Source organism: Monopterus albus, unplaced genomic scaffold (assembly GCF_001952655.1).
Source record: "Monopterus albus unplaced genomic scaffold, M_albus_1.0 scaffold306.1, whole genome shotgun sequence".
NCBI lineage: Eukaryota > Metazoa > Chordata > Actinopteri > Synbranchiformes > Synbranchidae > Monopterus > Monopterus albus.
This window is the reverse complement of record NW_018128186.1, coordinates 446,436-459,340: the sequence shown is the minus strand read 5'-3', so window position 1 is coordinate 459,340 and position 12,905 is coordinate 446,436. Positions and strand designations below refer to the sequence as shown.

Genomic DNA, 12,905 nt, shown 5'->3' with positions numbered 1-12,905 from the left:
GGATGCTGAGACGCATAGTGCACAGAGGTCACCAACTTTCTGCAGAGTCAATAGCTACAGACCTCCAAACTTCATGTGGCCTTCAGATTAGCTCAACAACAGTGCGTAGAGAGCTTCATGGAATGGGGTTCCATGGTCGAGCAGCTGCATCCAAGCCTTACATCACCAAGTGCAATGCAAAGCGTCGGATGCAGTGGTGTAAAGCACGCTGCCACTGGACTCTAGAACAGTGGAGTCATGTTCTCTGGAGTGATGAATCACACTTTTCTGTCTGGCAATCCCATGGACAAGTCTGGGTTTGGCAGTTGCCAGGAGAACGGTACTTGTCTGAATGCATTGTGCCAAGTGTAAAGTTTGGTGGAGGGGGGATTATGATGTGGGGTTGTTTTTCAGGAGCTGGGCTTGGCCCCTTAGTTCCAGTGAAAGGAACTCTTAATGCCTCAGCATACCAAGACATTTTGGACAATTTCATGCTCCCAACTTTGTGGGAACAGTTTGGGGATGGCCCGTTCCTGTTCCAACATGACTGCACACCAGTGCACAAAGCAAGCTCCATAAAGACATGGATGAGTGAGTTTGGTGTGGAAGAACTTGACTGGCTTGCACAGAGTCCTGACCTCAACCTGACAGAACACCTTTGGGATGAATTAGAGCGGAGACTGCGATCCAGGTCTTCTTGTCCAATATCATTGTCTGACCTCACAAATGTGCTTCTGGAAGAATGGTCAAAAATTCCTATTAACACACTCCGAAACCTTGGAGACTGCCTTCCCAGAAGAGTTGAAGCTGTTATAGCGCCAAAGGGTTGGCCAACATCATATTAAACCCTATGGATTAAGAATCGGTCGTTACTCAAGTTCATTTGCATGTGAAGGCAAACGAGCGAATACTTTTGGCAATATAGTCTAAGTGCAGCCAGTTAGCTTAGCATAGCACAAACTAGAGACAGATGGAAACAGTAAGCCTGGATCTGTTCTAAGGTAGCAAAGTCCTTGGACTGAAATGTGAAACATGACATTATTGCTACTATACTGTACACCTACTCACTTAAATCAAGTATATAAAACCTGTCTAGATACCAACAGCAGAACAAGGTGAATAACCTACGATGCTGATGCTCTATTTCCATTTAAACATGTATTTGGACAAACTGCTTCAAAGATAGTTGTACACTGTAGGAGTGGGTCTCTGTTCTCCAACCTAGAACAAATCCTTTGTCAGTACCATTGTTAGGTTATTTCTTAGTTAGATAGATGTGGTCAGAGATCTGTTGTGTAGAAATAGATGAAAAGTTACTCATATCAAATACAAATACAACAATAACATTATCATTGACTAAATGGGAAAGTGATTTGGCTTCCCCCCAACTCCAACTTTTGTATGAAAATCTGTAACTAAATCTTCTCTCTGACAATAAAGTAGTAGTAGTAGTACAAGATCATTCACAGGACTCGTATCACACCAGGCAAAATCTTTAAAATGGGTTTAGATGATAGAAACTTCCATGCCATTCAGACCAACCAACCAGTTCATTCCTTCTGGGTAGCGGTGACAGAGAAACTCTGCACTATTGTAAGATGTAGAATCCCTCAATATCCATCACTTTGCTTTTTTTTGATAATATTATAGAAGTCAATCATCTTCCAATTAAAAATAGAAATCCACTCCTTATTTCTCTAACTATACCAAGAAAACTGGAAATCTAAAAAAACAGTCATTACATATCAATCACTGGATCAACCTTCTCACAGAATATATCACACTGAAGAAGATAACATTTACACACAAGAACAATATATTAGCTTTTATTGACATTTGGAAGCCATTTCTTATCCATCTTAACTTAAACCAGACACCTGGTGCCAAGGCTATGCACATTCTTACAAGCCCAAGTCAGAAAAAGCTGGGACAGTATGTAAAATGAAAATTTAAACTGAAAACAGTGATGTGTAAATCATCTGTGTCCAGTGTTACATTGAAACCAACACAGCAGCACATTATCTGATGCAACACCTCATCAATTTTATTCTTTGTTCAAAATAATAAAACCTTCACTTCAATCCTGATGCTGCAACACATTCCAAAAAAAGTCTGGACAATAAAGTGTTTACCACATTGTGATGCTGCTGTTCCTTTTCACACCACCTAAAAGATGTTTAGGGGCTGAGGACACCAAGTGATTCAATGTGTCAGGTGTCATTTTGTCCCATTCTTCCTGCAAACAAGTCTTAAGGTGTCCAAGGTGTTGTTTGTGTTTCAAAATGCTCCACACATTCTCTATTGGAGACAGGTGGGGACTGCAGACAGGCCAGTCCAGCACTCATACCCTTTTCATCCACAGCCAGACCTTGGTAATGTGGCAGTGTGAGGTTTTGCATTGTCTTGTTGAAATATGCATGGACGTCCCTGGAAAAGATGTCATCTAGAAGGCAGCAGATGTTGCTCTAACATCTCTAAGTATTTTTCAGCATTAATGGAGCCATCACAGAAGTGGAAGTGACCTTTGCCAAGGGCGCTGACACCATGACAGACCCTGGCTTTTGGACTTGTTGCTGATAACAGCCTGGATGGTCCTTTTTGTGTTTGGTCCAGAACACACGGCATCCATTCCTTCCAAAAACGACCTCAAATACTGATTTGTCTGTGCTGCTGTATTGATGTAATACAGGGCACAGATGACTTCGCTAACAGATAATATCACTATTTTCAGTTTTGACCCTCGGGTGTTGTTCACTTTTTTGGTTACACTGGTGGTGTTTGTGGGTCTCCTGGACCCACATCATCTTTTGTAACATACTTGGCCAAATAAAGATGATTATCTTTATCCTTATTCACACCTCTGGATAGGGCACCAGCATTTTCCTCCTGAATCCTCCTCAAGATGACTGCCGAGGCTGGAGTTCTCAGAACCTTTGTTTTGGAACTGGCTTATGCATTGGCAGATCTATATGTACAAGGGATATTTACAGGTATTGCAACTGTAAATATCCCTTGTACATACAAAATCAAACACTTTTATGCAAAACTACTCAACAAATGTGCATTTCATCCCAAACAAATGAGGGGCAGAAGGGCTTATGCTCAATATCATCCTATTCTTCTAAGTCACTGTCAGACTGAATTTTCTGCCCCCAGTGTGCAGGGGTCGGCATGTCAGAGCATTCAGATGTAAACTGTTGAACTATTCAACACTGCTGTAACCACAATACAAATGCTAAGATGTGGAATGTAAGAGATTTGATTTGATTTGATTTGATTTATTATTTCAAGCATGTAAAGACAGTTGATATATCAACACACATAATTTTACACATATCCAACAAATGCTAATCCAATATCAATTTGCTTATACTTGGTACATGCTTGAATGGAGTAGGAAGAAGTCAGACTTATCCAGTCCTACCCCATGACATCATCTTACCATCATTGGTTTGCAAGCAGTAAATAATTCTCTTCTACACCACACAAGTATTATACAAAAAAATTATAAGTGTTAACATTCTTACATAATTACATTCTTAAATAATTATAAATTTGCTTAAAGAGCAAATGATTGCCACCACACCTTTATTATCCCCGGGTCCAGTGGACCCAAACGCCCTGTATGTAATGTAAATGTGTAGGGGGGGGTGTGGTCATTGAAAATGTGTTCTGATATATGTTCCTCACAGAGAATGAGCAAAGGCCACTGAGTCTGAGCTTGAAAAAAAGAATTACTCGTATTTTTTTCTTTTGATAAAAAGTGAAAATGGGTCTCACAGACCCCAGACCACACAAGGGTTAATTTAAATTTTACAAACCATCCCAACTTATTTTCAGATTTGAGGTTGTAAAATAACATCTGTAGAGGTGAAACTGTGGCATTTGAGTCGTCTTCATTACTATCACCATACTACAAGTTAACTTTTAGTTCAATGCATGATGTGAGGACTTCAGAATGAGGTGAAGAGTTGGGCATTAAGTTTTACTTGTTACGTAGTCTTGGAAAAACACTTCACATTATTCTGCTGCTGTGTGAGTGGTGTGTCTGTTAGCCCACTGCACACAGTAACATGTTATGTAGTACAGTCGTCACACCAATATATTTCATTCGTTCATTCATTTTCTACCGCTTAGTCCCTGAACGGGGTCACGGGACCAATATATTTTGTTCATTTAAAATCCAACAGACTTGTTTGAAAAACTGTTCCAGCTGGAGAAACACTATTATCCTCTGTATTTCTTTTTTAGCTATATTTTGGGGCTTTTTAGCCTTTATTTACAGTAAGTCACTGAGAGATGGGAAACAAGGGAGACAGAGAGAGAGAGAGAGAGCAGGTGAGACCTGCAACAAATGTCTGCGGTAGAACTCAACACACTGATGTTGCACACGCAGTGTGCTGCCAAATACTGTATATGGTGTGTCACACCATAACCACTCAACTATGGGCCGCCCATAATCTTCTGTATTTATATAAAATTTTGGGCTCCTTACAATTACTTCACTGTCTTAAGACTCATTTGCACTTATGTGCTCAAATGCAACTGAGAAGATTGAATTTAAAAGTGTGTGTGTGTGTGTAAGGCAGAGAGTGTCCCAAAGCATCCTCCACCTTAGCCTTGTCGTCTTCATACAAGTTGTGTATCTTGGTTACAGTGGTGAATTCCTTTGTGCAGTCTTTGGATGTGATGCAAATTATTTCAAGCAGACCCTTGTCGCCCACAGTGTTAATCGACCTGCAAGCTGTAGCCACCCACTTCACTGTTGAAAGTCTGTTGCTTGTTGTTGTCTCCGGTACTTCTTACCATGCTAACTCTGAGAGACGAAGCAGTCCAAGTAACTTCAAAACAGTGCTGATTTATTCAGTGAACACAGGTAAAAATTAACATTACACGCTCAGGTATCTTGCACCTCCAACATGCACGCAGGCAGCTGAAAGATGAAAGACCCACAACAGGCCTATACATTATATCACTTCGGGCTAAACCCATTCTACTCAGAGAGAGACGCCAAACCGTGACGTCTCCCAGGGCCAGCTTTGCAGCTGGCCAGAGCAGTAGTCAAAGCATGAGGAAAATCAATGTGTGAATGTCTGTTGATTATGTGGTGTGCAGCTAAAAACATTCTAACACGACCTCTAGTGACATGTCATGACATTAAACATAAGAAAATATTATGGCTATGGCTACAGTTATACATGTCATAATAATAATATTAAACATCCTGTCTTCTAACAGTCATCAACTTTCTATCTAGTTATCCTTGACCATAAGCAACCTGCAGCACTCATGAAAATGCCTAAGCTAGACACCCTGTCTACTCTAAACATTTCTAATACATCAAGTATCAAATCAATATCTACCTGACTAAAAATACCTAACATTGTAGAGTTATCCAGCAATCTCTGTTGCAAACTATCCAGCATGCTTGTGCAGATTCTCAGTCATCCAGGTCATAGTAAACTGAAAAAACTTCTCATCCAAGAGGCTTCATCAGTTCTGACTGACTGGTGTTGAGTTGGAGATATTTATCCCCCTCGGTGGTGTTTCAGTCCTTTGAAGGCCAACAATGTCCCTTAATGACTGAGTCGTTATAGCCCAGTATTGAGGGGAGGAGGGCTCTCTGCATCAGCTGTGTGCTTGGTCAGCAAGTGATATTTGAGACTCAATGTACTCCGGTGGTAACTGTATTGGGTAAGACAGCTTTCAATAATATGCATATTAGTCTGTGGTTGTGCATACATGAATACAGTAGGTTGTACACAGAAATGTGTTTTTGTAAACTCTTGTATAAGTCAAATCATATATAAAATATGTAGTGTGTATTTTGTTGTAGGAATGCACTTTAAAAAGTTACAACTTGAGAGCATGATAAATTAAAAGGTCAGTCTATCAGGAGGCTTTACCGTTTTACCTCGCCTAGTGGCGTATGGTGCAGTACATTGAGTCTGGGCGGGACTCACAGATTCTTTGGATGGTGGACCTCATGCGTTGGGCGATGCTGCAGATTGCGGCTCCTGACACTGTGATGTGTTACTTGCATCAGCACCAATCCTCTGCGATGATGTCAAATTTAAATCAAATCAAATTTATTTATATAGCACTTTAAAACAACATCCAGCTGACCAAAGTACTTTACATGGGAAAATAAAATCATAATAAATGACTAAAATAAAGTAAATAAGATCAGTGCAAATAAAAATAAAACAGCACAATAACACAGACACACATAACATATGTTCAATTAAAAATTTAAAGGAAATTAAAAGGAATCCACCAGGCCCTACTAAAATCCAAGGCAAATAAATATGTTTTAAGCAATGATTTAAAAATAATGAGGTCAGTAGCAAAAGCGCGGTCACCCCAGTGTTTATATCTGACCCTAGGAACCTCTAAAAGAAACTGGCCTGAAGATCTGAGGGACCTTGTAAGTTTGTGCCAATGCACTAATTCAGTGAGGTAAAATGGTGCCAAACCATTAAGAGCCTTAAAAACAAAAATCAATAACTTAAAATCAATTCGGAAGCCAGTGGAGAGAAGCCAGTACCACGGGTTATGTGCTTGAATTTCCTAGTACTTGTCAAAAGAGGAGCAGCCATATTTTGCACCATTTGGAGATGAGCAAGGGAAGACTGGTTAACACGACGTGTCAAGCCAGGTTAGCATTTGGTGTGGATTCCTGGATTCTTGACTGTTCAGCTAGAACTCTTTTGCAGCACAGTCTGTGAAGTATGACCTGGGGGCACTGTATGGTTGAACTACAACAGATGAAGACTGTTTGACTCTGAGCAGATCATAGGGTGCTAGTGTGAGCAAAGTTCAAGGTGTAGGCAGTTTTTTTCAAGGTCATCTGCCCACATCAGGACAGTACAGTTATCACATTACACATTTTTCCACTCTTTTTATTGCCCCTCTCTCATGTATTTTTTTGGGTCACTAACTTCAAATTCAGAATGCATTTATATAAACCAAAATATATAAAATATATTAATTTGAGCATTAGATATCTTATATTTTGAGTGTTATCAAACGAAAATGGGCTAAAGGGGTTTATAAAACATTTCATTTGGTTTTTATGTACAATTTACATAGTGTCCCAACCTTTTTGGAAACAAAGTTGTAGATTTGAAATCTGATTCTCATTTATTCATTCACTATGGCTTAGAGCATGGGTTGTGTTAGTTGTAGTGTTTGGTGTTTATCACTGTAGTATTAGTAATAACTGTGTGCACCTCAAATTTAATTTGTTTGTGCGTTGCTGTGGTTGTATTGCAGTCAAGCACAGCAACCTGAAAAAATCTGCACTTCTCTGAGAATAAGATTATTAAAAAGACGTGCTTCAATAAAATCATAAATCATAATAACGGCCATAATTCGAAAGAACCTCTCTTGTTTGGCCAGCAACAAGAGCTAGTCTCTAGTACATTCTTTCATAAGGAGTTATCTTGCTGGACAAATAATTCCTTCTGTACAGTACTTTTTCATTATTCCTCCTTAGCATCATCATACCGTTTGAGCATCACAAACGCTCTGTTTCATGAGCAGTATTTGTTATCTAATGTTTTAATATGTCCACACCCATCGCTCAGTCAGCTCTGGAAATGGAATATAATATAGCACATTATACAGGTGTAAACATAACATCTGTTGCTCTAAGGAGGAGAAGGATTGTTGGGCTTGTATGCATGTCACAGTCCTGCGTAAATACGCGACAGTGACTCAGTTCCCTCAGTCCAGGATATGCATCCTGTGGTACATCTTTAATTTAAAAAAAACTTTTTACTAACTGTGTGTCACCAAGAATTGTATTAATTTAACTGTGTCTGTGCAGAAATTGTCATGTACAATATGTTACAAAGCATTCAGATTCCTCCTCCTCCTCAGAAGCTGAATTCCTCTATAAGGACAGTATAAAATGACACCTGTTCATAGGATGCCATCTGTATTCTTCATTTAGATGGATAATTCTTTCTGATACATTTGACGTAAATTTTGCCAAACTGTTTCAATGTACTTAATACCCTTCAGGTTGAATCCCTTCTCTTTATCATTCTAAGGGAGATCATAGAGGAAAGAAGCCACCTTTAGGCCTACTTTTATTGTTTACTGTTTTTGGTTAACCTAGATGAACTGAAGTCAATACACACTCGTGAGGTGACACGATAGAGAACGGTGGCTGCTGCTTTACTCAAGTGAAGCAATATGCTCACTGGGGTTCAGATAGACCCGCATGCTTCCTGTGGTGTTAGTAACCAAAGACACTCAGTGTAGCGTTATGAGATTACCTAAAGTGCAATAACAAATCACTTCTCAAATATTGCATTTGCACTAACAATATCTTCTCTGTTCAAATCAGATAAAAGTCATGAATGGAAGTATGTGGATGAGGGTTTCATTATCTCTGTTTAACAGAATTTTGGATCTCCCAGTTCATTGCCCACGACAGTGCACCCAATATGCAGAAACAGGAACACTTCAGATACTATTCGACTCCCATTGTGGAACTGTTAACACAAAGTAGTGTGACTGTGATAAGTTTTGGCGTGAGTTTTGTGGGTGCAATTTTTATATTAACACATACATTTTAGTTCAACATTACTGAGAGACAGAAATTGTTGCCGAATTAATGTCATCCTAGTGGGAAGAGCACAGCATTTTTTTTGCAAAATGTAAACTTTACATTCATTTGTCATTTTGTCCAAAGCAACATCCAGTATGTGCATTGCATTACTAACAAATGTGATTCTTGGGGAAAAAGTGAATACAATTATTAGTTAAAAATCAAATGGTAATGACTTATTTTTTTTTACAAAATATCAGGAATTTATAAAATTCATGATGCAAAAAGGTTACCTGGATAGCTTAATAATTAACTGGCCTAGTACCAGTTTTAAGGTGAAGATCAGCTCTTTTACTTAGCAGTAGTTAAACATGCCTGAGATGAGGTAATGTATAGACAGAAGAGGTGAAGAAAGATAAAACCGATTTAAAAACGTTTTAAAAGGACTCAAACTACAGAATGAATGTATTGCAAAAATGTTCATACTTGCAAAATGTAACTGCTTGTGACTCATCAGTGTACTTCCTGCTTCACATCCATGTGCTTTAATGTGTTAATCTAACTCAACATATCTTCTCTGCATGTAGAACGTCTCTATTAAATGGGCCAAGTTAAGCCAACAGTTCCCCTTTTGGTACAATAACCATATTTTACAACCCCAAATCAGAAAAAGTTGGGACGGTATGTAAAATCAAAATTAAACCTACAAATAGTGATGTGTAAATTATCTCCATCTGTATTACACTGAAAACAATCCAGCAGCACATTATTTGATGTGACACCTCATTAGTTTTATTCTTTGTTCAAAATAAACACACTTCAATTCTGATGCTGCAACACATTCCAAAAAAAGTTGAGACAGTAAAGTGTTTACCATGGCGTGATGCTGCATTTCAGGGCCAGTAATGAGGTAAAACAATGAAATGATGATTCCATTTGAACCAGGTGATGTCAACAGGTGACTGCATCATGATTTGGTACAAAAGTGGCATCCAGGAAAGGCCGAGCCCTTTAGGAGCAAAGATGAACCGAGGACCACCAGTTTGCCAAAATATGTGTGAGAAAATGATTGAAATGTTTAAAAACAATGTTCCTCAAAGAAATATAGGAAGGGATTTGGATCTGTCACCCTCTATTGTGCAAAACATCATTAAAAGATTCAAGGAATCTGGAGGAATTTCAGCGTGTAAAGGACGAGGACCAAGCCTAAACTGGATGACCGAGCTCTCTGATCCCTCAGACGGCACTGCATCAAGAATCGTCACTATTCTATCAGCGATACAACCACATGGGCTCAGGATGACTTTGGCTCACCTGTGTCAGCCACTACAATATGTAGTTACATCCATAAATGCTGCTTAAAACTGCTGTGCCAAAAGGAAGCTCTGTGTCAACAGTGTCCAGAAGTCGACTGCTCTGGGCTCAGAGGCATCTGGGATGGAAACATGCACTGTGATGCACTGTGGTCAGACCAAAGTGTTTCAGGTCTTTTTTTGGAAGGAATGGACGCCGTGTGCTCCGGACCAAAGACCAAAAGGACCATCCAGACTGTTACCTGTTTATTTTGAACAAAGAATAAAACTGATGAGGTGTCACATCAAATAATGTGCTGCTGGATTGTTTTCAGTGTAATACAGGACACGTGATTTACACATCACTGTTTTCAGTAGTTTTATTTTTATAAAACTATTTTCAGTTTTAATTTTAATTTTACATAATGTCCCAACATTTTCTGATTTGGGGTTTTATTTTATTTGCAGGGCACCTTTCAAAAACCCAAGGTCACCAAAATAAATAGAATACATTAAATTAAAACAGTACAAATCCATCTGAGATCTGAATGTAAAAACAATCAGTTGGCTTAAAAATGTCTGACTCATATCCAATGTAATGAGGTAAATGAATTGTTGAGTCTGTCACAACTACACACTTATTTCTGCACTTTCACTGCTTTGGTCATAGTGGTGTTGGTGAGGTAAGTCATAGTAATTTGCATTTACTGTCATGTCTAGTCCGATCAGTGTTAAATTAAGTAAACATCCTTGTTTACCAAGTGTTTTATGAATAATTGTTGTCTCCACCTATTAGCCTGTGAAGGATTTGAATTGGAGATGTGTGCTGTGCAGCCACACCTTGCCCAAAGGCAGTGTGTCACCCTGGGAGTGTTTGTCTGCTGGGCTCCAGGAAGATGCCCAGCTCTCTGCTCCAGCAGCTGTGTTTGGCTGCTTTGTCATAATAGCTGTGATCTTTCAGAGACTTTTATCTCAGACGTCCCGGGCAAATACTCGAGAGCTCCGAAGTAAACTTGAAGCAGGATGTTGCTACATCCTGTACGTATGAAGGTGACAGGTTTCTCACACAGCTGCTTGATTGACGTGGTACAGCTGAATTTCAATTGTAACCACATGCCAAGGCGGAGGCAGTTTTTACTGACGTGTCTAGTTTGATTAGTGTTAAATTAAATACACATATTTTGTTTAAAACTGAATGGTAGCCACATTGTGGCTTGTCCTCAAAAACCTCATACATCTATGGTTTTACGGAGGTATTAAGATGACTGAGAGAATGCTTTGCAACAGCACAAACTAGTCTCTAAACTAACCACAGACTTTAATCAACACCTGTCAGTAAATTTTAATCTTAATAAATATGATATTAACAAAATTTAAGGTTTTAATGTCCAGCATTTATCCCATTGTATTTCCATTCGAGGACTTACTGTAAGACTTCCAGTTTTAACTGGATATGTTAAATTATTCAAGCTAGAATATGCTACAGAACACTGCATAGCTATGGTTCAGTTGAGCTGCACATAACAAAGGACTTGATGTGTAACAGTGAATTCTTGGCAAGGTTTCTGGAAAGGACTATGCAGTTTGGTGCTAATTACAGAGACAGTGTTGATTTAATACATTGTGATTAACAAAATAAAACCTACCACATCGGGTCAGCAGTACATGTACTGGAATTAATAGACAACCCACTTCTCAAATGCAGACCTGGAAATAACATCTCCCAAATAGTTGGCCAGTCAGAGGGTGGCAAAAATCCTACGGGCTCATACATATGAGCCTGGAGGTGGATTTGATAAATGTGTTTGGCCGCAAGTCCATATATGTACACTCACACACACACACACACACACACACACACACACGTCCATCTGTTATCTATCCCAGGGGGTGGTGGTGGGGGTTGGTTGGGCTGGAGCCAATCCCAGCTGACACTGGGTGAGAGGCGGGGTCCACCCTGGACAGGTGGCCAGTCTGTCACAGGGCTGACTTGTAGACAAACAACCCACACACACCCACACACACTTCTACAGAGGATTTAGAGTCGCCAGTTGGCCTAATCTGCGTGTCTTTGGACTGTGGGAGGAAGCTGGAGTACCTGGAGAGAACCCGCACAGGCACAGAGAGAACACATAGAAAGGTCCCGGGTCAGCAGGGACTCAAACCCAGAACTTTCTTGCTGTGAGGTGACAGCGCTAATCACTGCATCACTGAGCCCATGTGTGTGTCTACAGTGGGTACGGAAAGTATTCAGACCACCTTAAATTTTTCACTCTGTTATATTGCAGCCATATGCTAAAATCATTTAAGTTCATTTTTTTCTTCATTAATGTACACACAGCACCCCATATTGACAGAAAAACACAGCATTTTTGACATTTTTGCAGATTTATTAAAAAAGAAAAACTGAAATATCACATGGTCATAAGTATTCAGACCCTTTGCTCAGTATTTAGTAGAAGCACCCTTTTGAGCTAATACAGCCATGAGTCTTTTTGGGAATGATGCAACAAGTTTTTCACACCTGCATTTGGGGATCCTCTGCCATTCCTCCTTGCAGATCCTCTCCAGTTCTGTCAGGTTGGATGGTCAACGTTGGTGGACAGCCATTTTCAGGTCTCTCCAGAGATGCTCAATTGGGTTTAAATCAGGGCTCTGGCTGGGCCATTCAAGAACAGTCACGGAGTTGTTGTGAAGCCACTCCGTTATTTTAGCTGTGTGCTTAGGGCCATTGTCTTGTTGGAAGGTGAACCTTCAGCCCAGTCTGAGGTCCTGAGCACTCTGGAGAAGGTTTTCGTCCAGGATATCCCTGTACTTGGCCACATTCATCCTTCCCTCGATTGCAACCAGCCGTCCTGTCCCTGCAGCTGAAAAACACCCCAATAGCATGATGCTGCCACCACCATGCTTCACTGTTGGGACCGTATTGGACAGGTGATGAGCAGTGCCTGGTTTTCTCCACACATACCACTTAGAATTAAGGCCAAAAAGTTCTATCTTGGTCTCATCAGACCAGAGAATCTTATTTCTCACCATCTTGGAGTCCTTCAGGTATTTTTTAGCAAACTCCATGC

The 12,905-nt window shown here is 39.9% G+C and overlaps 1 protein-coding gene across 1 annotated transcript in view; it reads right to left on the bottom strand.

Annotated features, from left to right (window-relative positions):
- LOC109973804 (mucin-5AC-like) overlaps positions 1 to 5,967 on the bottom strand; it is a gene marked incomplete at its 3' end in the record, with an annotated part of 23,243 nt that extends 17,276 nt beyond the window's left edge. The window contains exon 1 of the mRNA XM_020623618.1: positions 5,921 to 5,967. Within this exon, the coding sequence (XP_020479274.1) occupies positions 5,921 to 5,967 (47 nt within the window). The remainder of the gene's footprint in view (positions 1 to 5,920) is intronic.
- Between the last annotated feature and the right edge of the window lie 6,938 nt (positions 5,968 to 12,905).